The sequence below is a fragment of the Carettochelys insculpta genome, chromosome 18 (assembly GCF_033958435.1).
Source record: "Carettochelys insculpta isolate YL-2023 chromosome 18, ASM3395843v1, whole genome shotgun sequence".
In the NCBI taxonomy this organism is placed as follows: Eukaryota; Metazoa; Chordata; order Testudines; family Carettochelyidae; genus Carettochelys; species Carettochelys insculpta.
Genome location: NC_134154.1, coordinates 29,079,183 through 29,104,030, shown reverse-complemented (window position 1 = coordinate 29,104,030; position 24,848 = coordinate 29,079,183). Strand labels below are relative to the sequence as shown.

Below are 24,848 nucleotides of genomic sequence, written 5' to 3'. Positions count from 1 at the left end.
GTGTCCCCAGCTGGTGGGGGTGTAAACTCCAGCACTAGTGCAAGTGTCCCCAGCTGGGGGGGGGTGTAGACTCCGGCACTAGTGCCAGTGTCCCCAGCTGGGGGGGGGCTGGTGTAAACTCCGGCACTAGTGCAAGTGTCCCCAGCTGGGGGGGGCTGGTGTAAACTCCCGCACTAGTGCAGCTTGTTGACCCCGATCCCTGTGTAAGCGGGCGCTGCTGGCTGAGCGGTGTCTAGGGGCGCCGGCGGGGTAGCCTAGAGGGCTGCTATGACCCCTTAGTTCTCCCCCCTGCCTCACCCTCTCCAGCCAAACGCACATGGCTGCAGCCGGCGGGGGAAGCGGGAGGGGGGGGTCACCCTTTCTGCAGCTGCTCCGGGAGTGGCGCGCGCCCCTGGCCCCCCGCTTCACCCCCCCGGAGGGGTGCGGTCGTGGCGCCTCCTGTTGCAACCGACCCCCCCAGAGCAAACGCCCTTCGGATTGAAGAAGCAATCCGACGTGGTCTGCACCGAAGCCCGGGCTGCCCTCCCGACCCCCGCCTCCCACTCTGCGCGAGGGAGGCGTCTTGCAATGCCCTCGGGTGCATCCCGCCACTGGGGTTTTGCCGTTTGATTTCCTCCCTTCCCTCCGAGACTGCCGGGGGCGGGGGGGTTAAAGGAGCCGGAAGACTGCAGCGCACCCCAGGTTGCAGCTACCAGCTGCGGGGTGGGGGGAGGGGAGCAATCCGGGGGTGGGATGGGGACCCAGGGCGAGCGTGCGGGGGAAACGCTGCAAACCCCTTGACCCTGCCCTGTGCCTGACCCTGCCAGGCAACTCCCTCGCCTTGTGCGCATGCTCCAGGCTGGACAGCTCCTGAGAGGGAAATTTAAAAACGGTTTGGAGGCTGAAGCTGCAGCCAAATTGCAAAGCGAGAGATCCCCTTAGAGCAGAGAAGCGCAGCGGCCGCCGATCTCACGCCAGGTACCTTCCTGCAAGGTTTGCTTTGCATGGAGTTGTGCAATCAGCGCGTTTCATTTTCCTCGCAGCACATAAGATGTAACCTGCGAGTTCCTGCTGAGAAATGTGTGCGGGTAGAGAATGTTTGGTTCATCGAAGTTGCTGGCTGGCTGTGAAAGCTTGGGTCATGCTTACTGGCACGTATGAAGCTTTTCTTTCCTCCTTCAGCTTTAGTTGTGCTTTTAGAACCATAGCGTTGCAAGCTGTTACTCTTGGATGCAAGTTGTATGACTGACCTTTCCTTCCCTTTCTGCTAAAATGGTCTCGTTCATTGCCACAGCTGCTTATATTATTGGGTGTTTTAAAACACTGCAGTCATCCAGATATTTTAAAAAGTTGTGGCAGACTTCCCCCTCCTCCAAAAAATAACTGAAATGTCATTATTTTTCCTAATTTTGCATTGTCTGGTCATATGATTTGGTTTAGTGTATAAAAATGACACACAACTGTTTCCCTAATTTGGTTGGTATTCAGTTGACACAAGCAGGATGCCTGTAATGGATTCATTTGGTCCTCCCAGTATTCCACCAATTATATGTTCTGGATTATGTTATTCTACAGCCTAGGTAAAACATTGTTCTTAAGGATTATAGGAAATGTGACAACAATAATTACATCTTACGTTCCTCTTTTATAATTTAGATTTTTTTTTCCTTTTTTGCTTCATACTGCTGAATTGCTGGATAGCTACTTCACAGCTATATGATTTTTTTTCTTGTTGTTTTCTTCCCCAAAGGAGATGATAGAAAGTGACATTACATCCATGATGTCAGGAATCATTAGAAATTCAGGGCAGAATCATCACCCCTTGCAGCAGGAATACAGGTGAGGAATTTATCCATTTACAATGAGGTGGTTGTATTCTTGTGGCTCATTAGATTATTTGAACCATTATGTACATTTCTAAGTACAAATTAACTACTGTATTCCAGAAATTCTCTTTAATGAAGAAGCTAATTGCATTTGGGAATTGTCTTTAAAAGAAAATGTCTCTTTAGTGACTGCTTACAGCATACTTTGTGTTTAGAAGTACCCAAGTTTAAAATGTTTTGATAGTAAATCATAGTCAAAGCAAATATGTTTGAAGTCTTGTGTGAATTTCTGGTACGTTCTGTTTTCTGTATGATTTGCTACCATATCATATTTCTGTAAAACAATAATGATTTAAAAGCCCCTTTTCATGCAGCATTATGGATTGATAGGAAGCAGGAAAAAGAGGAGTCATGTTCCTGGGAAGGTTTTAATTAAAATAAATATTTATTTAGCTCACAAACGCAATCAGATGCCAAACTACTTACAGTATGAAGAGAATCAAAAGTGGATTTGCAGACAACCCTTAGTGAGCAGGCATGTATTTACTTACACAAACACATATGAATTTAGAATTAAAACGTATTTTTTCTAAGAAGTCATGGGATAGTTATGCATGAATTACAGCAGTTTGGTCTAGGTTAGGTTACATCTTGTCACATGCAGTGACGTTTTATGCACTACGTTATAGCATGTGAATCAGTGAAGAGGGTGTTTTGTTGGTTTGCTTTCAGCTCCCCAGCCAGCGGCTGTTTTCAACATTTCCTTGGATAAAAGTTGGTAGCCTTGTGTGTTCTTCACCTGGCCTCTCTGTATTCAAAATGCAGACTTAGCACTGCAGCTTCTTTCTGTGCAACAAGTGATTTGTTATACTCTGTGAAGCCACTATGGAGAGAGGTTTGTGAAACCCTGTTTTGCTGTTTATTAAAGCACAGTTTGCTCTAGACATTTGTTGGTTGCAAAAATATTTGTAAATAAACGTTTCATTTGTTAAGGAAGGGTGTGGGTGACCTGTGGATGCTCAACTGTAAATCAGTGTTAGCTGCCTGAAGCATGTAACACTGTAACAAAGACACTTCATGTGCAGGGGATTCTTTAGTTCACAGTAACAACAACAAAAAGCTTAACACTTTTTGATGCAGGACATACTTTATTTTACTTTTAATGCACAGTGCTAGAGTAGCTTAGTTTACTTGGAAGTCAAGCACATTTTAAAACTTCTCCTAGTTATGAATTATATATTCTTTGAACTAAGAGTCCCTGTATCACTAAAGTTGTTTTTAAGTAGCTTGTGATTTTAAAAAAAAAAAACAAAACAACCACAACAACTTCCAACTGAATTATGTGACCTCATTTACAAGTGGAAACCTCTGATAAAAATGCATTAGATCTAAACTACGCTGCCAGTGTGGAACAGTATTTGTCCTACTTCATGCGAAAACACTTTGGATTATGTAAAAGAAAATCTTTTAGACGGAATGATTTTAAGAAAAGAATAGACCTGTCAAATTCTATCAGCTCTGTTTACTCTCCTGCTGTCACCACAGTCCAGGACTGGAACCCACAGTCCTGAGTTCTCCATGGGGGAGCAGCAAGGCTCTGCAGAATAGGAAATGGCCTCCAATTAGCGAGTGGGCGGCTGGAACGATGCTGAGAAGACCCTTCTGTCTCACTTAGAATCTTGCAATTGGACAGTTGCACTTTGAGGAGACCCGGCTTCCCAGGAAGAGTAAAGGAGAGAGAGGAATGAGAAGCAGTAACTAGAAATAATTATATATGTGGTTTACAGAGAACATGAGCCCTGGTGGTTTAAAGCTGTCCAATTTGAAACCTTGCAAGGTTTCTCTTGTTTTAAAAAAAATCACTTTGGTGGATCTTGAAACCTTTTGACCCAAAATAAGCCATTTGGTGGACTGGCGATAGGGACTGAATTACTCAGTCCAGTCCAGATGAGGACAGACTTAAAAGTGCAACATAAAACATCCTTGCTGAGGGCCATCTCCTACACCCTCAACTCCTCCCTCCTGTGTGAGGTGGGTACTTGCCTACTTTGCATAAGAGGATGCATTTCCAGCTTCTCCATAGAAACGATTGTTGTCTTTAACCCTGACGCCACCGTAAGGAGAGCTGGGACTCACTCTTCTATTGGCTGCAGTCAACGTTTCAGGGCATGATAACACTATAGAGGAGCTTGCTGGTTTTGGCACATCCTGAACAAGTTGCTCTTATTAATTCATTATAAAGATTCCACTGATTTTAATGTAAATATTTCATTGTTCAAAATAAAGCCCAGGGGACAAGTTTATATGCAATGGAGTATCTGTGCATGTTTCAGTACTGAGCTAAGTAAACTGTAGGTGTTGGGTCACAGCCATTAAATCAAAGATTCCCTTGGATGTCAGTGGCTGTGGAGCAGACCTTAGAGGAGCAAAGTTATTCAGTTCTGGAACGCTTTAACAGTTTTCTTTTTGGTAGAATTTTACAACAGGGAGTTCACACTGTATCTTCCAGTTTTGTAAGAGCTAACATTTACAGCTGTGTGAATCAAAAGTAGCAGATGCTCTGTGCTATGGCCCCATATAGTACAGCATAGAATCAGACTCAGAGCCTGCTAGCAGTTTAGCCATATACATCCCACTGCGGTTGGTTGTCACTGTGTAACTGGAGCACCGTGTAACCGTTGACCTTTTCCATGGGGCCATCCTTGTGCTTGCAGTGACATCAGTGGAAATTGAGGACATAACTATAAAGTCAGCAGCTAATGAGCCCCCTTTCACTCAAAGCGTTTAGCATCAAACAAGTGCTTTATGTACACAAGTGAAACGAACAAAATAAAATAGAGCGGCAACTTTGGAGCCATTCAAGTCTAGTGGGTTAAACATTCATACATTATAGCAACTTCACACAACAGACACTTTAAAAGTTCCTATATGCATATTGATCCTAAACACAGGAGTGGCTATTTATTTGATAAATAATACTGTATTTCTACATCAGCATGTGGGAGAAACCATCCGTTCCCCCCTCCCCCGCAAATTAATTATAGATTCAGTAGACCCAGGCAGGGGAGGAATGGGGAAATATGGTTATCAACGAGCATAATGGACATGTCGCAAAATACAAATTGAGCTAGCCTAACTTTTAAAATTGCCTTCATCTCGATTGACTTGGCTATCGAACCAAATGCCCTCAGAGCACTTGCAGAATGGGTCTGATTCTGTGCTGCAGTCTCTCCAGATTTCCAAAAATTCAGGCAAAATTGCGAGTGTTATCTGGGGAAGTTTTCTCAGAAATAACTTTGGAGCTGATCCAACTACTGTAATCCAGGTTTTAGCACCTTTTAATTAAGGTTTGAATTGATTTTAATAGACATTTTACAAAGCCAGGTACATTTAAACAGGGAAAAGTACTCAGCATTCTTGCTCAGTTTTGATTCTTCTTATTTTTAAAATATAGCAGCACCATAATGGTTTTGGCCAATCAGTAGTCTATTCCTGGGCTATGTATGTTCCAGGGTGGTAACAGTGACATGTCTAAAATGCTGTGTTTGTTTCTGGAATGAGACAGGGATGCACAAGGAATTCATCTGGCCTAACCAAGATTATGCAAAAAGAAACGCACTTGCGTACTTGTAGAACAAAGAGTACTTTCAAAGGAGTCCCAGCTATAACAAACTGTCACTTTTGTAGCTTAAGGAACCACATCACAAATAGTAAATACAGCTGGCTGGGTAAATTAACTATTGGCTATAGCTTATCACTTTATGTAAATGTTGTTGGACTTTCAGGGTATTGTAGTGTAACAGCATTCATGTTTTCTCCTATTTCTGATTGATTTGAACAGCCTGGTACAATATTTTTGAAGGACTTGCAATGCAGGTATAAAATTATTCATATTAGCTTAGAAATAAGGGTTTAAATAGGGTGATACTCGTCCAAAAGGTGCTTAAATACAGTAGTCACAAAGTACCGAATATATGAATAGAAAATATCTGCTTTACTTGTGTCTTGTACTGGGCAAAGTGCATCCTCAATAAATAAATACATATTTAGTGTTACAGGAATATAAATACCCAAAATTATCCCAGGAACATTAGCTCATTAGATATCCTGGCTAGATTCCAAATGATGTAATTACATTCTTCCTGCACAAACTGCCTTTGTGGATTCATCTAGTTAAGACATACCTCAGTTCCTGTCCGAAAGGGTTAAGTTGTGTTACTTTGTTTTGACAGGCCCTGACTCAGCAAGAGATTTAGGTGTGTTTGCAGTCCAATTGAAACCAATGAGATGTAGAGTTATGCACATGCTTAAATAACAGTGGTTATATTCTACTCCAGAAATAGCTGCCCTTCAGTTCTGGAGAAGGGGCCTTGTCTGCAGAATGTATAACACTTGTTTGTACAATGTTTTGGGACAGATATGACTACTTTATGTCTGAAAGTCAGGCTAAAATGCGAGCACACTGAATTTGGATGTGTGAAGGGCAAGCTATGCTTTCAATATTTTCAGTATCACCATTGGGGACATTGGGTATCTTGGAGTTTGCATTAAAATAAAACTTGCTGCAGTCAAAAGTTCACATATGCATAATTAATACAACACTAATTATTCCTGAAGAGAACTGCAATGTTCATTCCCTTGACACTGTGATGTGGCTCAGGGATTTTATCACCCATAGGTGCTTCAAAAAAAAAAGAGAGAGAGAGAGAGAGAGAGAGAGAAGCTTCCTAAAAGCAAGTCGACTCAGAGTGCTGAGAATGGATTTAAGTGGATCAGTTCAATTATTGCCTATGCAGTACCTGAAATGTACTAACCAATGTAAATTAAAAAATTATGGCCTTTGTTCCTCAAATTATTTTCCTGTTACAAAATTCTTTCTTCTAGCTCTAATGGTCTATAGGCTCCATCCTGCAAGGTTCCATGACCTCTGAGTGTCCAAAGAAATCAGTGTAGAAGGCCCTGACCACCTCACCGGGAGGTGAGGGGGCTTGGCACCTCATTCAAGATCTGGGACAGAAAATAAATTTGGTTCAGTGTTCAATCAGCAGCATTTTTTTGAGACGTTACAAACTAGAAAGCTCTCCCACCACCCCAGTGAGCTAGAATGTTTTGTTCTGATCTGCTGATCTGCACTAAAAAGTTAAGCCAACCCAACTACATCGCTCAGGTGTGTGGAAAATCCATTCCCTGGAGGTTAAGCTGATCTAACTTCTGTTGTAGAAAGTCCTAAGTCCGTGGAGGAGCTCATCTGTCAACCAAACTACTGCCTCTGGAGGAGATGAATTACCTATGCCAGCAGCAAGCACCCGCTCACCTCCTTTGACATGGGTAGTATCTCCGCTGCAGTGTTTCAGGTGCACACAAACCCAATGGTCGTTAACCCCTGTGCAAAGTGGCTGTAGCCACGTAGCATTCTACAGTCATTTGGCACAGGAGTAGATCCCTACACAAGATGTGGGACAAAGGGAAAAATCAGTCCAATATTGGTAACCAGGAGACAAAACAAGGGACAGCCAATGAAAACTACAGCAAAATGGCTATCGTTCCCAGGCAGTATCTATTAACAGTTTATGCAGCACCATCTATATAGGGCATTTTTTATGCTACATAGAAGTCACTTTTTCTTCCATGGAACAATTTGCAGAAGAAGGTGCAACTCAACGCGAGTCAGCTTGGCAGAACTGCATCCACAGCAAGAAAAGATCGTTGTGTGGAACACAGCAGGGAGTCAGCAGCTATGAATTCACTTGCTCGCTCTGCTAGGGACGTCCCTTCGGGACTTGGGCCATCAGGAAGTTCATTTATGGCTCAGTTCTTCACACCCTCCTCTATGATATTGCTCTGTTTCCACAGGGTGCTGTGAAACTGAACTGATAGGTATAAGCCTTTTTCATAGCCTTTAAGGTACCTGCCACTAGCAGCTAAACATCTTTGCTTGAGGTCTTTGAAGAGGTTCCCCCCCCTTATCTTGACTATCATAAGTGATCGGGTTTTTTTGCTTTTTCCAAAGTCCTGTTCATTTACAGACAGAGGAAGGAGTAGTCAATTATTTTTTGTCGAGGACCAGATCTCTTGGTCAAGGTATATTCAAGTCTAGACTCCAGAGAAGAAAATAATAAAAACCCAACACTGATAATAAGCAAATGAAAAGATTTGAGGATCTGCTGAAAAGCATCTGGCAGTCAGATCTGACTCACAGTCCACCTATTAACTACTTCTGATGGCAGGATTCCTAAACTGTGCTTGTTGGAGCTCTTGGTGGTAGTCTATTGAGAACTCTCTGGTCTCGGGCTAGCTGAACTTAGGCTCCAGAAATGAAGAAAAGAAGCTGGGGACAAGAAGGACCAAGCTTGCCTTGTTGCCTGTATGTAAGGGGCACTGAGACAGAGAGGGAGCTGGATTTGCTAACAGACATCCAAGCAACTGAGGGAGCTGCCAGCCATTAGCAGGAGAGGAACGGAAGAGAGAGACAGGTACTTGTGCTGCACGGGAGAAGGAATCAAGTCGCAGGGAAGCATTTATAGGATCAAATGGGGTAAAGAGGAGAGACAAACAGGAGTAAAAGTAGACTGTGATGAATTAATTTTTTTTTAAATGGTGGAACATTTCTTGCATTAGAAACAGCTAAAATACATATACAGTTGCTGCATTTGCCTAAGGGATGTTTACAATGACAAGTGAGAAGGGAAGTTCTCATATGTGAATGATGGTTTCCATGGGAGTCTGACACTGCCACCCACACCGATGAGAAAATGTTTGAGAATGGCTGCTCAAGAATTTACCACCTTCATAGACCGTCCCTCATGTTCAAAACTGAGATTTATCAGCTCAGGCTGAGTATTTTGCATACAAGCCAGCAGAGTAAGCTGTAAAAAAATGACTCACTAAAAACATTGTATTAGAATAGAGCTGGAAGTTGTGAGTTGTGTTTTCCCATTTTTTTTGACAAATCCTTTGGGCTCCTAGTGGAGCATACACCATGTACCAAGAGCAATTATTTATAGAGTAAACCCTCCATTTAATGGACTAATAGGGTGGTGTCCGTTAGTGCTGAAAGTCCGTTATAGCCAACTGGTTGTGTTGTGGTGATGCACTGATCTTCCCAGCCCATCACTCACTCCTGTCCTCTGCCCCCTTTTTCCCTTCCCCCTGCCTGCCCCATTCTTCCTTTCAAACCTCCATCTCCCTCTCCTGATTACCAGGAGAGGAGCTGAATGCCAGCCTGGCTCCTTCCCCCTCCTGCAGCTCTCAGCGCTGCAGCTCCTTCAGTCCCCAGCTCTGAGTCACTTACGCCAAGGTAGAGCGTGGCCTCCCAGTGGGCAGCAGCCTCCAACACCACAGCTCCTGCTCAGTGCTATGGCGGGCAGTGGTGGCTGGGCGCCAACATGCTCCATGCACGTGGGGCTGGGGGTGGAGACTTCCTGTGCCCCACTGCAACCCCCCCCCCCACCCCAGCTTCTCTGAATCTGGTGGCCCCAGCTGCTCTGGCAGCTTCTCCAGCCCCAGTGGCAGCTCTGGGGAGTCTCCAACATTTATCTGGGGGGGGCGTGGGCTGTGGCTGGCAGACAGTGTCTGTTATTTACAAAGTCCGTTGTATCGGGGTCCATTAAATTGAGGGTTTACTGTATAGACTAAGGGCAATGAAGACAAAAAAAAAAAAAAAAAAAAAAAAAGCATACACATAACTTCTCTATGAGAGCGCATACAGGGTGCTTGCTCTGCAGCAGCTGCTCTATTGAATTGAAACAGCAAGAAAGCAGGGAGACTCCTTAGACATTTTGAGTAAGTGTGTCTTAGTTATATGCTTTAAATTCATCTGAGCCACATGTACCGGGGGCTGTACCAACCCACAGTAGCATTCATGTCTTCCAAGCATTTACCGCTGTGTTAAGAAAAAAAGTGGAGAAAGATATAACAAAGACATACAAAATAGACAGATTTATGTGTGTGTTGTATCAAGATATATAAATGTAGGTTGGCGGGGAGGGGACATTTGCTGAGGTCCCACAAGTGGAAGAAAGTTGAAATCCCTGACCAGATAAATTGCCAGCTAGCCACAACTATGCAAAGCTTAACTAAAGCAGATAGTTTTATTAGCATTGTTCCCCTGGAGAACCAAAGACATACCCTGAACCCAACTACCATTAGATGAGTTGGCTTTATATTGCCTAATATAACTGTACATTTAAAAAACCCAGCAAGGATAGGGACATCTCTCCCTGGGTAAACCTCTGTAAAAGGTTTGAACTCTCACTGCTTAGGTTGTTTTACTGTGAAATGTGCAGTACTGAAGTGACAGGAAGTCGCTACTGTTAACATTTGTATTTATCTTGAAGGCAACCCAAAGACTGATAATCCTTTTATGTGAATTTTATTTCTGGTAATGTGCTCAGATTCTACTTTTTTACTATAACCTATTAAAATTTGCCAGGATGCTTGTCAGTCAATTTTTAATTTAAAAAAAAATAGTTGCAAGAGAGTACATCAAAGCTGTTTAATTGAACGAACAGAAATCTGTTTTGTTTTGATGGAAGTATAAAGTCAAATTCAGACTACACGTTTATGCCAGGACAGAGGGGGTGAAAATATTCTTCCTCACCAGAATTACGTTTATTTTAGAAATGGCTCTTCTCTCTCTCTTTCACTACACTGTTGTGCCTGTTTAAAATGGGGCACAGAGTGATATATGGACTTCAAAAGTAAATCAAATCTTAAAAATCTGGTCGACTTGCCCCGCGTGTCTCTGTGAACAGATGGACATGCCTATGGCTGACATGCTGTATGGTGTTCTGTGATTTTGTAGAATAAGGGTGTTGTGTGAAAGAAAAGATGTGCTCCATGTTAAACTAGGCAGAAGGAGAATGTTGTACTTTCTACTGTTCAGGCCGCACTATGTTCAGGCCATTTGTAGATAAGTTTCCTGACAATAGCTAACTGTGCAAAGTGGATACTACTAATTTGGGCTTCTAGAAAGAGGAGGGTGGATCCATTTATTATTAACATAAAGCAGAGGAATTCCTCAGTTTTCCAAAGAGATGATTGTAGGCAGGTTCTTGTGCAAATATAGCTTCTGTGGTCCTCCCCTTCGGAGCTCCATAGCCTATGCTGTGAAGTGGAGAGAGGGCATGTGGCAGATTCATTTCCTGACAGGAGGCGTGTGCAATGGGTTTTGACCCTCACCGCCCATCTGACCTGGTTATTTGCTGAAGGAACTGACTTGTCTAGAAGGACTGGCAGGGACCAGAATGCCAGATGGCATGTGTGTCTCCGGGTGGGTGTGTTGTGTTTTGGCTGTCATTCAGCCAGATTAATGTGAAGTTTGTAAAAAGGAGGAGTGGGGGAAAACAATTAAGCAAGAATGCCAAAAACAATGGAGGCCACGTGCCACTGGGCAACAGTCGTTTGCAACACAATAGGTTATCAGCTTACAATGAAGGAGTCCAACTGTTGCAAACGACATGAGCCTGCTTGGTTTTCAAATCATTTAATGCTCTTGTTTACTTACAGTCCAGCCAATCCCTATGTAGGGAGAGTAGTCACCTGATGTTCTTTTTATGCATTTAAATCCCAGGCCTCACAAAATAACTGAACTGTGGTAACCATGGCAATGCTAATTATTGTACTATAACTACAGTAGAAGAAAGAAACGAGGGTAAGCTCAGAGGAGGATTTGAAGACTTTTTGGCCAGGATTTGAGCTTTGGCTTCTGCTGGTTTTGTTTTTTAAAACCTTTGTGCAGACAAAGTTCTGCTTTACAGATCTACTGGGTAGCACTTTGGGGAACTTTTGAACTGCTGGAAATCTTGCTGAGAAAGAGCTAACATCTCAATCCCTTGCGGGCTGCAACACACTGCTGTTTTGGCATTTTACATTAAGCTGATTTAGACTCACCTAAAGCATACAGGATGCTTCAGCAGAAACCACATTTATGTAATGCCTCTGTATTACCCTTTGGTAATGGGTTCACATTAGTGCTGTGTACCTGGCTTTTTGAAATGTCACTTGTTTATTGGATCATGTTTTCAGTTGAGTGTTTTTTAAAAGTGAATCTACACTTTTAGACTAACCTGCATTCTTCCAAAATAGAAACATGTTTCTAGCAGCTTCATCTGTGTAGTCCTTACTCAGGGCAATGTAGAGAGATCCTCTTACTGACGTGAAAGTAATGCCTGACTCCTTGAGGCAGCCCTCTGTCTCCATCAGCTCTGTTCGACATGAGTATCGAGTTATCAGGTTGTAATCATTTTAACTCACTGACTTTAATGACAGCTTTGCACTGAGTAAATGATCCTACAGTTTGGCCCTCAGTGTAAACATATTTCAGTTTTCGCTTTTTATGCAGTGTGTTTCTTCATCAGAAGCAATGCAGAGTTGATCGTGTAGGTGCTAGTAGGGCAAAAAATGGAACTTTTCAACCAGAGACATCTGGCCTAGTTTTTCACGTACAGTTAAGACTGTGACCATAAATGCAGATGAACTGTTACAAGCTGAAGATGTAGCTGATCAGAGACCAGCTTAAAAATTAAATTGAGTATAATTCCATTTGATAATGGAGGAGATCTGCAATTCAGCCCACAACCTACAGATTGTGTTTTTATAGAGAAGATTGTGATATGCTAGTTCCTAAAGCCCTCCCAGAGATCAAGAACATGTGCTCTATCAAAGGAAGGGCTAGAGCTGAATTTTTGCTATAACCTTACCAGGATTTAGCTCTGAATATGACAATAAAACACGCTGAATGAGAGTGCTGGTATTCTAACCTTCCCACCCAGGGCTGGTTTTAATCTAACCTATTCTAATGTAGTTCTGTTCATTGTAGTTAGGCTATGTCTATGTTGCCCGGAAGATTGACTCATTCAGCGTCGATCTTCTGGGGTTCAACTTCATGTGCCTGGTAGGGACGAGCAAAATTGACCTATCACGGGCCGGGAGTTGATCCCTGCACTAAGTAAGGGAGTTTGATGGGAGAAACTCTCCCATCACCCTTCCTCCAGGAGGACAGCCAGGTAAGCCAATTGCAGACAAGTTGTTTCCAGCTATGCAATTGCTGTAGCTCGAATTGCATCTCTGCAATCAACTCACCTGCCTGTTGTAGACCAAGCTTCACGTTGCTGTCAAGGATATAAAGCTGGGAGTCCTATTGCAACAGAATGTTCAGCTCTTAGGCTAGAAGCACTTTCTTCCCTGGGCTGGAAGTATTATGGAGACACTATAGCTGGGGGACAGATGATTACAGGGCCGAGGAAGGTTCCCCTGGTGTAGAGCCTTTGAGGATGGGATTTGCCTCATGCTTCTGCCTCCTAACACCAACAAAAACCTCTCTCCAATGGAAATAGAAACACCGAGGTGATAACAGTAGCTGGAAAAGAGCCTTCAGAATGTTTAAGGACCCACTGGTTAAAGGCTGGTGAGGGTGCATGTGCTGTAATTCCTCATTCGTCTTGGCAGTAGTTGAATTTTGGGCTTATTGGGGTACCATAAGGTTAAAAATCCTATTTTAAACAATGGCATGTCCTTAGGTTACTGCCCTCATGGTGGGTGTGCATATATGGGGGAAATGGTCAAGTTAATTTATGTTTCTCGGCAGTTTCCCTTCCCTGTTGTCATACTCTAGCACAAGGCTGCCCTGTTTGGCTTGCAGAGGGATGTTGATTGGGAATCAAAGTAAAGCTCATGGAAATAATTGGATAAGAAACTCGTTTTTATGAATCTTTTTCTCAGCCAAAGTTGCCTCAGCAGCATCTGTCTGGAAATGGACAGAGACTGAAGATCTTGCACTGATTTTTTACAAAAAAAAAAATTCTCAGAGTGGCTAAAACCTTATGAATCTACTGCTTCTTGTCCCCTCCTCCACACAGTTTTAAAGCAATTTTTGAGATGAGTACAAAACAGTCGTTCCTCTTTTTTAAACACATAGCTAGGTACCAATCCTAAAAAGCTTTAAGCACAAACTGAATCCAGGAATAGTCCAACTGAAGTAGATTTTCCATTAACAATCTTCTATGTGGATTATTTTAAATTGAAGCATTTCTTCTTTTCTTCCCCACCCCCATATCGAACTGGCTTGTTTTTTTTTTTAAAAGCAAAAAGGGCTCCTACACTTATAACAATGTTTGCAGTATGGGCTGAAAGCTGACAGCCACTTTAACCTCTGGAAAGCAGCATTTCCAAAGGAAACAGCAGTGGCACTTGAGTACAGCGCTGCTGCTGGGCTGAGTGCATTGCTAATGCCACTCTCTCTTTTCTGTGTAAAAATACACTTTTCAGAAAGTCCATCTGACAACTCTCTTGTTCTACAGGGAGATTGGGGCAGAGCAGTCTCCTAAATTGGTCCTGATTCAAAACAGGAATACCTCAGTGCCTGTTAAATGAAATGTTACCTCTCTTACAAAGGAGGTCATGAGGTATTATGAATGGGAGATAGGCCTGAACCAAAAATTCCAATCTTGAGCTTTGGATCCACATCCAAGCTTAGCAGCACAGACCCCTGTCTAGAGTTAAGTCACATTAGACTGCACCCCCCACCCCCAACGTACTTCTTACCCATAGACAATCTAGGAGAATCTCCTTGCTCTTTGTCAACCCCTCCCCTTGTTCCCTGCAGACTCTTGGCTTCTGCCCCAGCCCAGCTGAGTGAAGATGACCTTCCAAGCGATTTGCAGTCCTTGTCATGGCTGACCTCTGTCGATGTTCCTCGCTTACAACAGATGGCTAGTGGAAGGGCAGACTTCAGCATCAGCTCTCAGGATACGATGCTGCAGCATACAGGTAACTCACCCTCATGTTAAGTGACGAATAATAATGAGACACAAAATGCACTTTAGCTAGCATAGTTTACAAAACTTTTTACAGTACATACATTAGGTTTTAGCTCTCTTCCAGAAGCACAGCATCCTGTTACAAGAGAGAGCCCCCTCTGCTTTTCTTTTTTTTAAGGGGCATTGAGTATTAAAGATCCAACAGTCTAGATTGACTTCATGTCCAGCTCAACCTCATTGTGTGACCTTTACATAAGGTTTATTTTTTAAAATTCTCAGCACCTCTGGAAATAGTCCTTTAACTCTGTGCCTCTGTTTCCAACATTACTAACATGAGAATAATTTACCTATCCTGCAGCTGTGTGCTTTATACAGCTTCTCAGTTAAGGGTCATCAAACTTGTCCTTAGTCTTAACATCACATTTACAACCACACCTATTTGTGTTCCCTTTACAGAACAATTTATGCCCTTAGATTATAAACCTTTGATGGAAGGGTTTTATTCAGTGTAATTTACCCTTTGTAAAATGCCATGTACATAACGGACACTACAAAAATCATTAGAGAGCTGTCACCTAACACTCCCACGCAGTAGGTGATCTAAGTGCCATTCTGTGCTTTGCATTCCTACTCTTAGTTCCAGGGAGCCTAAGCAGAGTTGAAAAAACAGCTTTAAAAAGTTATTAGAAACTAACTTTTCAGAGCTGTAGTTTTGCAAGGCTGCCTTCAATCACATGTGCTTGTTTCCCGAATAGGTCCTGTGCAAGGTAATATGCATTCAACAGGTGCTCCAGGAGCAATGATTAATGTGCAGGCCAGTGTGCCCCAGGGAATTCTGGGACTGAATACGATTACATCGCATGGAGGAAATGTAAGAGCTGACCTGAGTGGGCTAGTTGGTGTCATGGCAAGAAAGGACATTTGACTATAGGACCAACGTGTGTCTCTTCCTCCCCATAGATGATCCAGTACCCAGGGGGAGGGCAGCCATCTCCTAGTGTACAATCTCAGCGCCCACTTTTCCCTGCTCCTCATTCACAGCCAGTGTTTGCCATCGCGCAGAATGCACAACAGGTACTGTTACGGGGCGGTGGGGGGTGTGCAGGATGCGTCTCAGAGTGGCTGTAAAAGTTGGATTTGCAGGCTGTTAAACACCAGAGTTAACAGCTGAGCCGAAATTGCTGGATATTTGTTTCGTTGCCTTGAATGATCTCTGTGCACATGCTTTTTAGAGTCAGGTTCCAAACGGCCAGTGCTAGGAACCCTGCAGAAGGAAACACTGCTTCCTCTGCCCTCTTCCGTCCCCCACCCACGAGTGATATGTCATAGAAACGCAGCACTGAGAATAACCTTACTCCAGCGAGGTTATTACTGAACAATCCCCCTTCCCCACCAAAACAAAACAAAACAAAAAAAAACCAAAGGGAAGAAAACATCCTACTAGTGTGTCATTTCAGCCATGCTGAGCCAGCTTCCGAAGCAGCCATATCCGGGGCAGGGAACGGTCTCTCTCTAGTTCACAACTGTAGCTTCTGGGGAGAATTCCAGAGACCAGAGGAAGAGATAGCATGAGAGCCAGGTTTGCCTGGAGCAGCCAGGAGACAGATTGCACCAGCACAGCCCAGCCAGTACTTCTCCTGAGGATTGTATTTTAAACCCACCTCAGTCAGTCTCCAGCGCTCTCAGCCAATATTTTGCCAGCGATGAACATGAGGTGGGACAGGGACAGCCTGGGCTGGTGCTGTGACAATCTCACAAATTACAGACGATTATAGCATTGGGACTGAGCAAGAGCCTTGTGTGCTGCTATCCAGTGAGCTGGAATTGGTAAACTTCTGGTTATCACTTTAATGATGGCCTATAATTTGGAGTCTCAGTCAAAAAATACTCTTCCGTATTAGCATAGGACATTGGTTCCTAACCTTTTCAGTAGTGCGGGCCCCCAGCTGGCCCCCTCAAACCATTCGTGGAGCCCCATCAAAGCCAATTCTAGCTGCTCTGTCCACTTCATTACATGAAAAAAAAAAACCCACAGCATAGCTTCCAGACAGCCATTAACAACATTATTGGGAGACTTTTCATTTGAAAACAATACTAGATTGTAACGTTGCAATTTATTTAAAACTTATTCCCTATGATCATTTTTACGTATCTTTTATTTTTTCCATGGATCCCCTGCAATACCCTGGCGGACCCCAGGTTGGGAGCCACTGGCATAGGAAACGCCTCTCCTTGCAGAACGATGTACGCGGGCATGGGCTAATTGGGTGGGAGGTTCATTATAAGAAAGGGTGAAACATGTTACCACTGCTCCATGTCCAGTTTTGGGTGGCAGGAGGGCGGCAGGGGAGGAAGGTGGGGAAGGCTGATTCTGCTGACAGCTCTCCCTCTCTTTTCTGAATACAGTGCAACCCACCTGCAATATACAGCTCACCCTATGGCCCCCAACCTCACTATTCTCAGCCTCGCCTTGCTCCTCACGCTGCTCAGGAAGTCCATCCAAAACATTACCCCAAGCCCATCTACTCCTACAGGTGAGTGGAGAACCAGCCAGGACGTTGCTCCTGTCCTACACTTGTCTTGGATAGAAATGTCTCATGTGCAGCACGGCAAAAGCAACCGTTTCCTTTCCAAGCAGCAGAGTGATTTACTTTTCCCATGATCTTAACAGAAGACTTCCCTGGAGAGGCACATCTGCCCACTTCCTCACACCCCACTCCACTGTTCTCCCCAGGTGGCTAGTCTGGTTAATTCCCTTCCAGCAGAACAGTGGTGGAGTAACAGTAGGTCCAAGAGCCAGAGTCTCAAGATTTGATTTTCTCATTGAGCCCGTAACCATGGAAGCTGGGTAATGTCACCGTCGAGCTGAGGAGGCCCAAAATGCAATGGGAAGAGTCTGTTCACATGGGCGCTTGTATCTGGGTGAAGGCAGGTGTCAGGTTTCTAGGGAAAGGAGGACGTTAGGGGCCAATATGCACGGTTAGAAGAGGGAACCTGCTTTTATCCTCTGTCTTTCAGCTGCTTGATTGCAATGGCCTTAAAGAACAGTAAAACGGGCAGCCTCCCAGTGAGCGAAATCTACAGCTTCATGAAGGAGCACTTCCCCTACTTCAAGGTAATAACTCAATAAGCTCTTAGGATGAAAGAAAACAAAACAGACCTAGCCACTTTCCTCTGCCTTCAATCAGCAGCATCTCAACATGCTGTGTAGCACCCCCAACGCCCACGTCTCTCTTGCCTTTACTCTGGCTGCAGAGTCCTACCAACAGACCAGTCGTCCTAGGCCTAGGGGAGCAGGATATTTACGTATAAACCTCTAGGCATAAAGTGAGAAGACAGCCTGGAAAACAGTGGCACCATCACCCTCTCCCCACTGCCCTCCTTCAGCTGCCCCCAAAGCAAGAACACACCAAGAGAAGGGGTCTCAGGAAATTCCAGTCCTGGTAACCTTGGAGTCTCCCTCAGCTCTTCCAAGGTTTACACAGTGGCTGTCGCTGTGATATCCAGGTGCTGGTGTCTTGCCCCTACACTCAAGCAAACCGTGTCCCGTTCAGCAAACCCTGCCCTGGGCAGATCCATGACCATAGCGAGTTCCATAGCCGGTGGCTCTCCATTGAAAAGGCCCTGCTGCCTCCAGGTCTCCACAGAGCAAGTCGAGGGCCTGTCAAACGCACAGCTTCAGCTAAGCACACCTGACAAGAAGGGTCAAGTGCCTAGGGGGAGGGGCAGCCTCACAGGTAAGTCAGACCCAAACTGCTTTATCTCCGTTGACACCAATGCCTTGAGCTGTGCGTGGAAACTAGTGCAGCCCAAAGCCTTGTAACCTGCTACCAGCCTGCAGCAGAGGGAGGCCACGTGATAGGCTGAAAGCCACTTGCGTGGCTAAGGAGGTGGGCAGATTCCTGCGCTGTGCTAACTGAAGCTGCTCAGTGGCTTGTGAGAACCCTGCAAGACGACTTCTCAGGGCGTCCCCTTAAAGGGCTCTCCTCATGGCAGAAGCTTATTTGAGTGACAACCTTCTACCCTTCAGACAGCGCCCGATGGGTGGAAGAACTCCGTGCGCCATAACCTCTCCCTGAACAAGTGCTTTGAGAAAGTGGAGAATAAAATGAGCGGCACCTCACGCAAAGGCTGCCTGTGGGCCCTCAACCCGGCCAAGATCGACAAGATGGAAGAAGAGATGCAGAAATGGAAGAGGAAGGACTTGGCTGCTATTCATAGGAGCATGGCCAATCCAGGTAGGCTGGCATTAGCCTGTACCCACTTGCTATACACAAGAGTCTTAGGGCTTGTCTGTAGTTACCGGATGGTTGGTGTTCCGCAGGTCGATCTTCCAGGGTTCGATTTAGCAGGTCTAATTACGACCCATTAAATCGAACGCTAAAGGTGCCTCTGTTGACCCTGGTACTCCTTGCAGTTTTGAGGCACAAGCGAAGTTGATGGGAGAGTTTCTCCCATCGACCTCCCACTCTAGGGACAGAGTAGGAAAATCAATGTACCGTCCATCGACTCAAGCTACGCCAAGTCACACAGCTGGAGTTGCAGCTCTTACATGGATTTTCTCCCCTGGCATAGACCAGAGTAAATGAGATGGCTTAGCCAGTCATATGTAAATCGTCAAATCAGTTCTCCAGAGCTGGCCGTGGAGAAGGAGGGAGTACGTTTCACAGGACAGAGCTACCCTGGGGGGCTGGCTGTGCACAGGCAGCTGCTCTGGAAAATTGGTTTGGTTTGCTCAACTTCTGGCACTAACCAGGGCTGCTCATTATTGGCCTAAAACCAAACAGGCTTCTCAGCAGTCTAGCATGAAAAACAGGCCTGGGTTTGCTAGAATTCATCTGATTTATCCAGCATTGGCATCAGAACTGAGGCACTGTTGTGTAGATGAGGCAGTGGATTTTTTAAAATTCAAATTGTGATTCAGCACTTCATCCAAAACTTGCTTGCTTGCTTGGTGTGCTTCCTACCCATTGCCTCTGACCCTTCCCGCCCCTGCCCTACCCACTCCTCCGATTCACCTTCACACCTGCTGCCTGCCCCGCTGCCCTTCACTGGTTGGGTTATTGGTCTCCTCATCTCTCCCCTTGAATGTGACCTAAGTGATAAATGCTGGGCACCGTGAGCCAGAATTCCTGGCTTTTACATCCAGCTTTGCCACTCATGCTGTGTGATTTGAGCTAGTCTGATTTCAGCTTCCTTGGCCTCAGACTACTCATCTGTAAAATGGGCATACAAATTCCCACCCAGCAGAGTGGATGGGAGGTAGAATTCATGCTATACAAGGCTTTGAGAGTATCCAGGGAAAGGTGTTAAATTACCAACAACTTTTTCTATTCCAAGCTCCAACTCCAGTTTTTGCAACATTCCCCAGCCACTTTTACTTTGAGATTGTAACTATTCCTCTTAATTGAACAGACTGATCTTTCAGACTTAGGTCAGATCCAAGATGATTATCTTCTGTCTCCATTTTTTCTGGTCACTTTATCTGACATCTTTAGATGTTCTAGACAAGTTCCGCTCCCTCTGCAGGTCAGTATATAGGAGCGTCACATTTTAAATAGCACCCTTCATACCTGTTATTTTGCAGAATCATTGAGATTCTTATTCATTCTCCAAGATTTCCCCATTTTTATAACAAACAGCGTATCTGTTAATTTCTTCCTAGCACAGTTATGGCTGCAACCAAAGTTGACTTTTTTTATTTTATTTTTGACAGAAGAGTTTAAAAACAAAGTATTATGGAAGCAATCATGTGGCTGTCCTAGAAAAAACTTACTTAACATGTAAAGACAAGTTCAGCGACTCCTCCATCCGATTAAATTTCCCTGCGCTTTAATCGACAGCGAGCTTAGTGTGTGTTGGTCCATCCCATGTAATTTTAAGAGCCTTAGCCTGACTGCCCGGGGAAATATCATGCCAGGGTTTCTTGGCCTGAGCCATCAAAGGGAAGACTGTGTATGGAAGGGAGCGGGGAGTGGAGGTGCAAAGGCTTACCTGTGCAGCTCGAGGACTGTACCTCTGCGGCGTGTCCAAACATACTGCTGAAAAGCAAAGCATGCATTGCGCCCTCCGCTGCCTCGGGGCCGACTAGCCCTGCTCACACTTGTATGCTCAGTCCCTTGTTTTCCCTACAGAGGAATTAGATAAACTCATCACTGACCGACCGGAGACCTGCAGGCGGCCTAGCAAGCAGGCAGACCCCGAAGTGTCCACTCTGAGCCGCATGGCCGCCTCCCATGGCCGAATTGCAATCTCCAAGCTGCAGCCCCAGGCCATGACACTCTCCCTGCAGTCTGTGCCATTGCATCACCGGCTCCAGACTCAGGCTCGCATGGCCCCAGACTCACCAGCGCCTGCCCAGACGCCTCCTCTCCACTCTCTGCCTGACATGAACCAGAGTCCTCTTCCTCACCATCCCGTGAGCCGTGCACCCGCGGACTTCCTGAATGTGACAGCAGATCTCGGCACTGAAGTGGACGCTCTTGATCCAAGCATCATGGACTTCGCATTGCAAGGTAAAAAGGAGCTTCTCCCAGCTGCCAGCGGAGAAGCAGGGATCAGCAGGCTGGGAGGACATGGTGGAGCAGAGCAGAGCAGGATGCTGATCGCACTGTGTGGCGAGTGCAGGGCGGGGGGCAAGGGAAGGCAACCCCCTGCCCTCTGCTGAGCTCTGCCCCAGAAAATCTCCAGCCAGCTGGTTGCGGGGTGGGAGGAGGGATCAGGGTGAGAGTGGAACGGGTCCTGGGGTGCAGGGAGGAGATTGCCCTGGGCCTCACCACCCCTTCTGGACAGCCCTGTATGTTTTTTGCAACTTCAAATTTCCCTACACCCTTCAGGATAATGTAGTTCAGGGGTCCAGTGAAGGAGGGGCTGGTTTAGTGGTTCAAGGAAAGGCCCCATGGTCATGGCCCAGCGTGAAAATCTGCCTAGAACAGGATCTCCAGGGTTCTAATCCTTGCTCTGACACCTCTTGTGGCCATTGGAGAGTTGCAGCCTCCCCCTGCCTCAATTTCTCCATCTGCAAAAAGGAGAAAGAACTTTTCCACCTCTCAGAGGTGTTGTGAAGATTAGCTGGGTCATGTCCATGCAGCGCATCAGGTGAAAAGAGCACTCTGTAAATACAGGTTGAACCTCTTTGGTGCAACAGCATCTCCGGTCCGGCATGATTTTAGTGAACCTGATGACCTCTTCTCATGAGTGTGGCCAAGCTTCCTGTGGTCCCATAAAGTTTGTTTACAGGCACCAGTCTTGGCTCTCAGTGTTTTGTGCTGTGATTTAGCTCCAATTTAACACTAATGTCTTCTAAGAGCCCAGTAAGCAGTGGGAGTGTTGGTAATGCTGCCCGACAATATTAACCATCTGTGGTCCAGCTAATTCTCTGGACCAGTCAGGTCTCAATGGCGCCAGACTAGAGGTTCAACCTGTAGCATCATTAAAGGTGAGGAACACCTCTTAAGCAGTAACAGAGAGGAAGCCGTGCTAGTCTATACACTATCAAAACAAAAAGCAGTCAAGTAGCACTTTAAAGATTAGCAGGGTGAGCGAGGCAGGAAAGTTAGCCATGAACTGACCACCTGAACCCATATTGCCCCTGCAATTCTAAATGCCTTCATACCAGAAAACCAAAAACCTAGTTGCTCACAAGCTTCGTACGGCTAAGTAAAACTTAAAAACCTTTCCATTAAGATAGTCTTAAGATTAACTGCTTAAATATGATACACCTTGCACCCAGCAGCTCAAAACTGTGATGTGACTGCCTTTATCATCTTTTAAAGGAAATATATGGGAAGAAATGAAAGATGACAGCTTCAGTCTAGATACCTTGGGTGCCTTCAGCAATTCTCCTCTGCAGCTCTCAGACTGTGATCTGGCCATGGCTAGACTCCCCCCTGTCTCAAATGGTAATGACTATTCCTTCTCAGACGTCCAGGTCACAGGCCTCTACACTACTTACGCCACACTGGATAACGTCACCTCATCCCAATACATGAACGGTCCAGGTAACAAGCCCATTGCTCTACTTTAAGATTCACACCATTGAGGACCTAAGTGACGGGTCATAGGCCCGTTCCCTTTGAGGCCTTAGGACAGGATCTGAAATCAGCTCCTGCGGCCCCTGCCTCAGGCAAGGTATTTATGAGAATTCTGTGTGACACCAAAATGTACCAACCTAAACCCTTGCAAGGGTTATGACCACACCTCCCTCTTCATCTTCACTGAGAATAAAAAGGTGTTGGCTGTTCTGATACAAGAATGGGGAGCTGAAAAATAGAGCCTGGAATGCATCAGTTAGGAAAGCTTTCCTAGGGGAATTCACACACTGGTCACACTATGCTTAAACATAATCAAATCCTCAAAACAAACTTCATGTGCAGGACTGGTGAGCAGATCTTGATTGATCCTCAGATACACTGGAGCCATTATAACAGCTCACTGCTCCATCAGGACCGAGTCCGAGAACCACCTGATCTATGTATTTGTTTCCTTTCCCCCCATCCCCAAAGAGCCAAATAATGGCTGCCATCAAAAAGAGATCACATGCTGTTTCTGGAAACACTTGCAATGCCAAACACCATTCTGATGTAACTGTCTTTAATTTATTGTTTGGGGCAGCTGGATGGAAAGAAGGCCTCAAGCAGAATTTTTTAATCAACCTACAACTCCACAATTCTCATACCTTGGGCTTTTTTTTTTTTTTTTTAAAAAAACAATGGGGAGGGCTGACTGCACGAAGGAGGCAGCTCGGCTTAATAAACTGATCACGAGTGAAATTTTAGGGTTGACACATTTATCTTAGGCTAAAAAAAGAAGAGATTAGGTTTGTTACCATAGTTCTTGTGTCTTGTGCTTCTGTTGATTCTTGTGCTAGGCAGTATTACTATTGTTAAATTTATTTATATTTATTGTTATGAAAAGAAATTATGTAAATTGAGCACTGATCAATTTTAAAATGCAGCAACTCTATTTACATGAACTAAATTATTCATAATGACAAATGCAACACCTTATCTTAAATCACTTTTGTAGTACTTTGGGTTCATTTTGAAAGCTAATTTTAAAACAAGCACTTTTGATACTGTGAAATACCTTTTTAAAAAGTCAGACCAAATATTTTTTTAACTATACAGTACCAATCCATAATTGCCTTTTTTCCTAATTAATCTAAGCAAAACTGATTCTTACCCTATATATTTCTGGTAACTTTTAAAAACTAATTTGTAGTTGATAACATGTTAAAAGAGAATATGAAAAACAGTTCAGATGACAAGTGATGTAAAGCAAATTGTAAGAATGACACTTAAATGTAGTGTTTAGGGATTTGTAGCTCTGTGACACTGGAGTAATATTTATTATTTTTTATGTTTGGGTTACATTTGTGGCTCAATAACAGTTTTACATTTCCTTATAATTGTACCAGCATTGTACCCACTTCTGTTCAGATGAACCTTTCCTACACTAAATTATGACTAATAAGGTTTTGAAGCAGAAACAGGCCACACTACTTTAAACTGTGTACTGAAGTCAGCTTTTGCTAGATTCTGCATACTAATACTCTGGGAAGATGTAGAATGCAAGATCTTATCTCAATGCAATGCCCAGTGGTATTTTCTTGTTGAAAAATCAACATTGTGAAAATGAAATGTGATATGTCTTATGTGTATTTATCTTTTCAAATATGCACATCAGTTAACAGCCTCCTTTAAAGAAACCTGATGCTCCAGGTCAATTTATTGTTTAATTAAGTCCCATTTAGAAAACAAAAGAATGTGGATGTTGATCATGCGATGTGGCTGGTATCATTTAAAATGTTTTAATTTTTTTTAAAAATAATAAATATTTCTTAGTATTAACCCTGGGTTATTCTAGATGGACTGTGCTAAAGCAAGTGTGGTATACGTAAAGCCAAGGCCAAGGGATACTTTGCAGCTAAGTATTAACCAACCAGACCATTGCTCTCTGACTATTGCACGGTAGAGACTGGTTTTGTCTGATTTAATAACGCAGTAAATGCAGAAAAATATTGATCCTTGATTAACTAAGTTTGACACAGACAGTGCATTATCTACAGAACCTGTCGCTACAGGAAAACCATCCTGTCCCTGTCCCTACTATCCACACAAATTAAAACAAAGGTTCACTTCTAAATGGCCCCTTTTATCAAACTTCATTGTGCTTTACAAGCACGTCACTACACCATGAGGTACCCTGGCACCACTCCTGTCTTTCAGCTCAGGAGAGATCAGGACAGAGAGCTGCTCTAGGTCATTCAGCCAGCCTGTTTTGC

At 44.3% G+C, this 24,848-nt stretch overlaps 1 protein-coding gene across 1 annotated transcript; it reads left to right on the top strand.

The window, feature by feature from the left end:
• The first annotated feature begins 879 nt into the window (after positions 1-879).
• FOXN4 (forkhead box N4) lies at positions 880-23,152 on the top strand. Its single transcript, XM_075012669.1, has 11 exons — positions 880-957; positions 1,730-1,818; positions 2,701-2,714; positions 14,430-14,573; positions 15,319-15,434; positions 15,524-15,637; positions 16,970-17,097; positions 17,582-17,678; positions 18,594-18,801; positions 20,698-21,078; positions 22,339-23,152. The coding sequence occupies exons 2-11, from the start codon at positions 1,733-1,735 to the stop codon at positions 22,587-22,589; spliced, it is 1,539 nt and encodes a 512-aa protein (XP_074868770.1). The 5' UTR covers positions 880-957; positions 1,730-1,732; the 3' UTR covers positions 22,590-23,152.
• The last annotated feature ends 1,696 nt before the right edge of the window (positions 23,153-24,848 follow it).

Excerpts from the sequence above, each read along its gene's own strand:
- FOXN4 (XM_075012669.1), top strand. The coding sequence starts at position 1,733 with ATGATAGAAAGTGACATTACATCCATGATGTCAGGAATCATTAGAAAT. Across the intron at positions 17,098-17,581 it reads AAGCCCATCTACTCCTACAG|CTGCTTGATTGCAATGGCCT; the intron begins GTGAGTGGAGAA and ends TCTGTCTTTCAG. Across the intron at positions 21,079-22,338 it reads CATGGACTTCGCATTGCAAG|GAAATATATGGGAAGAAATG; the intron begins GTAAAAAGGAGC and ends CATCTTTTAAAG.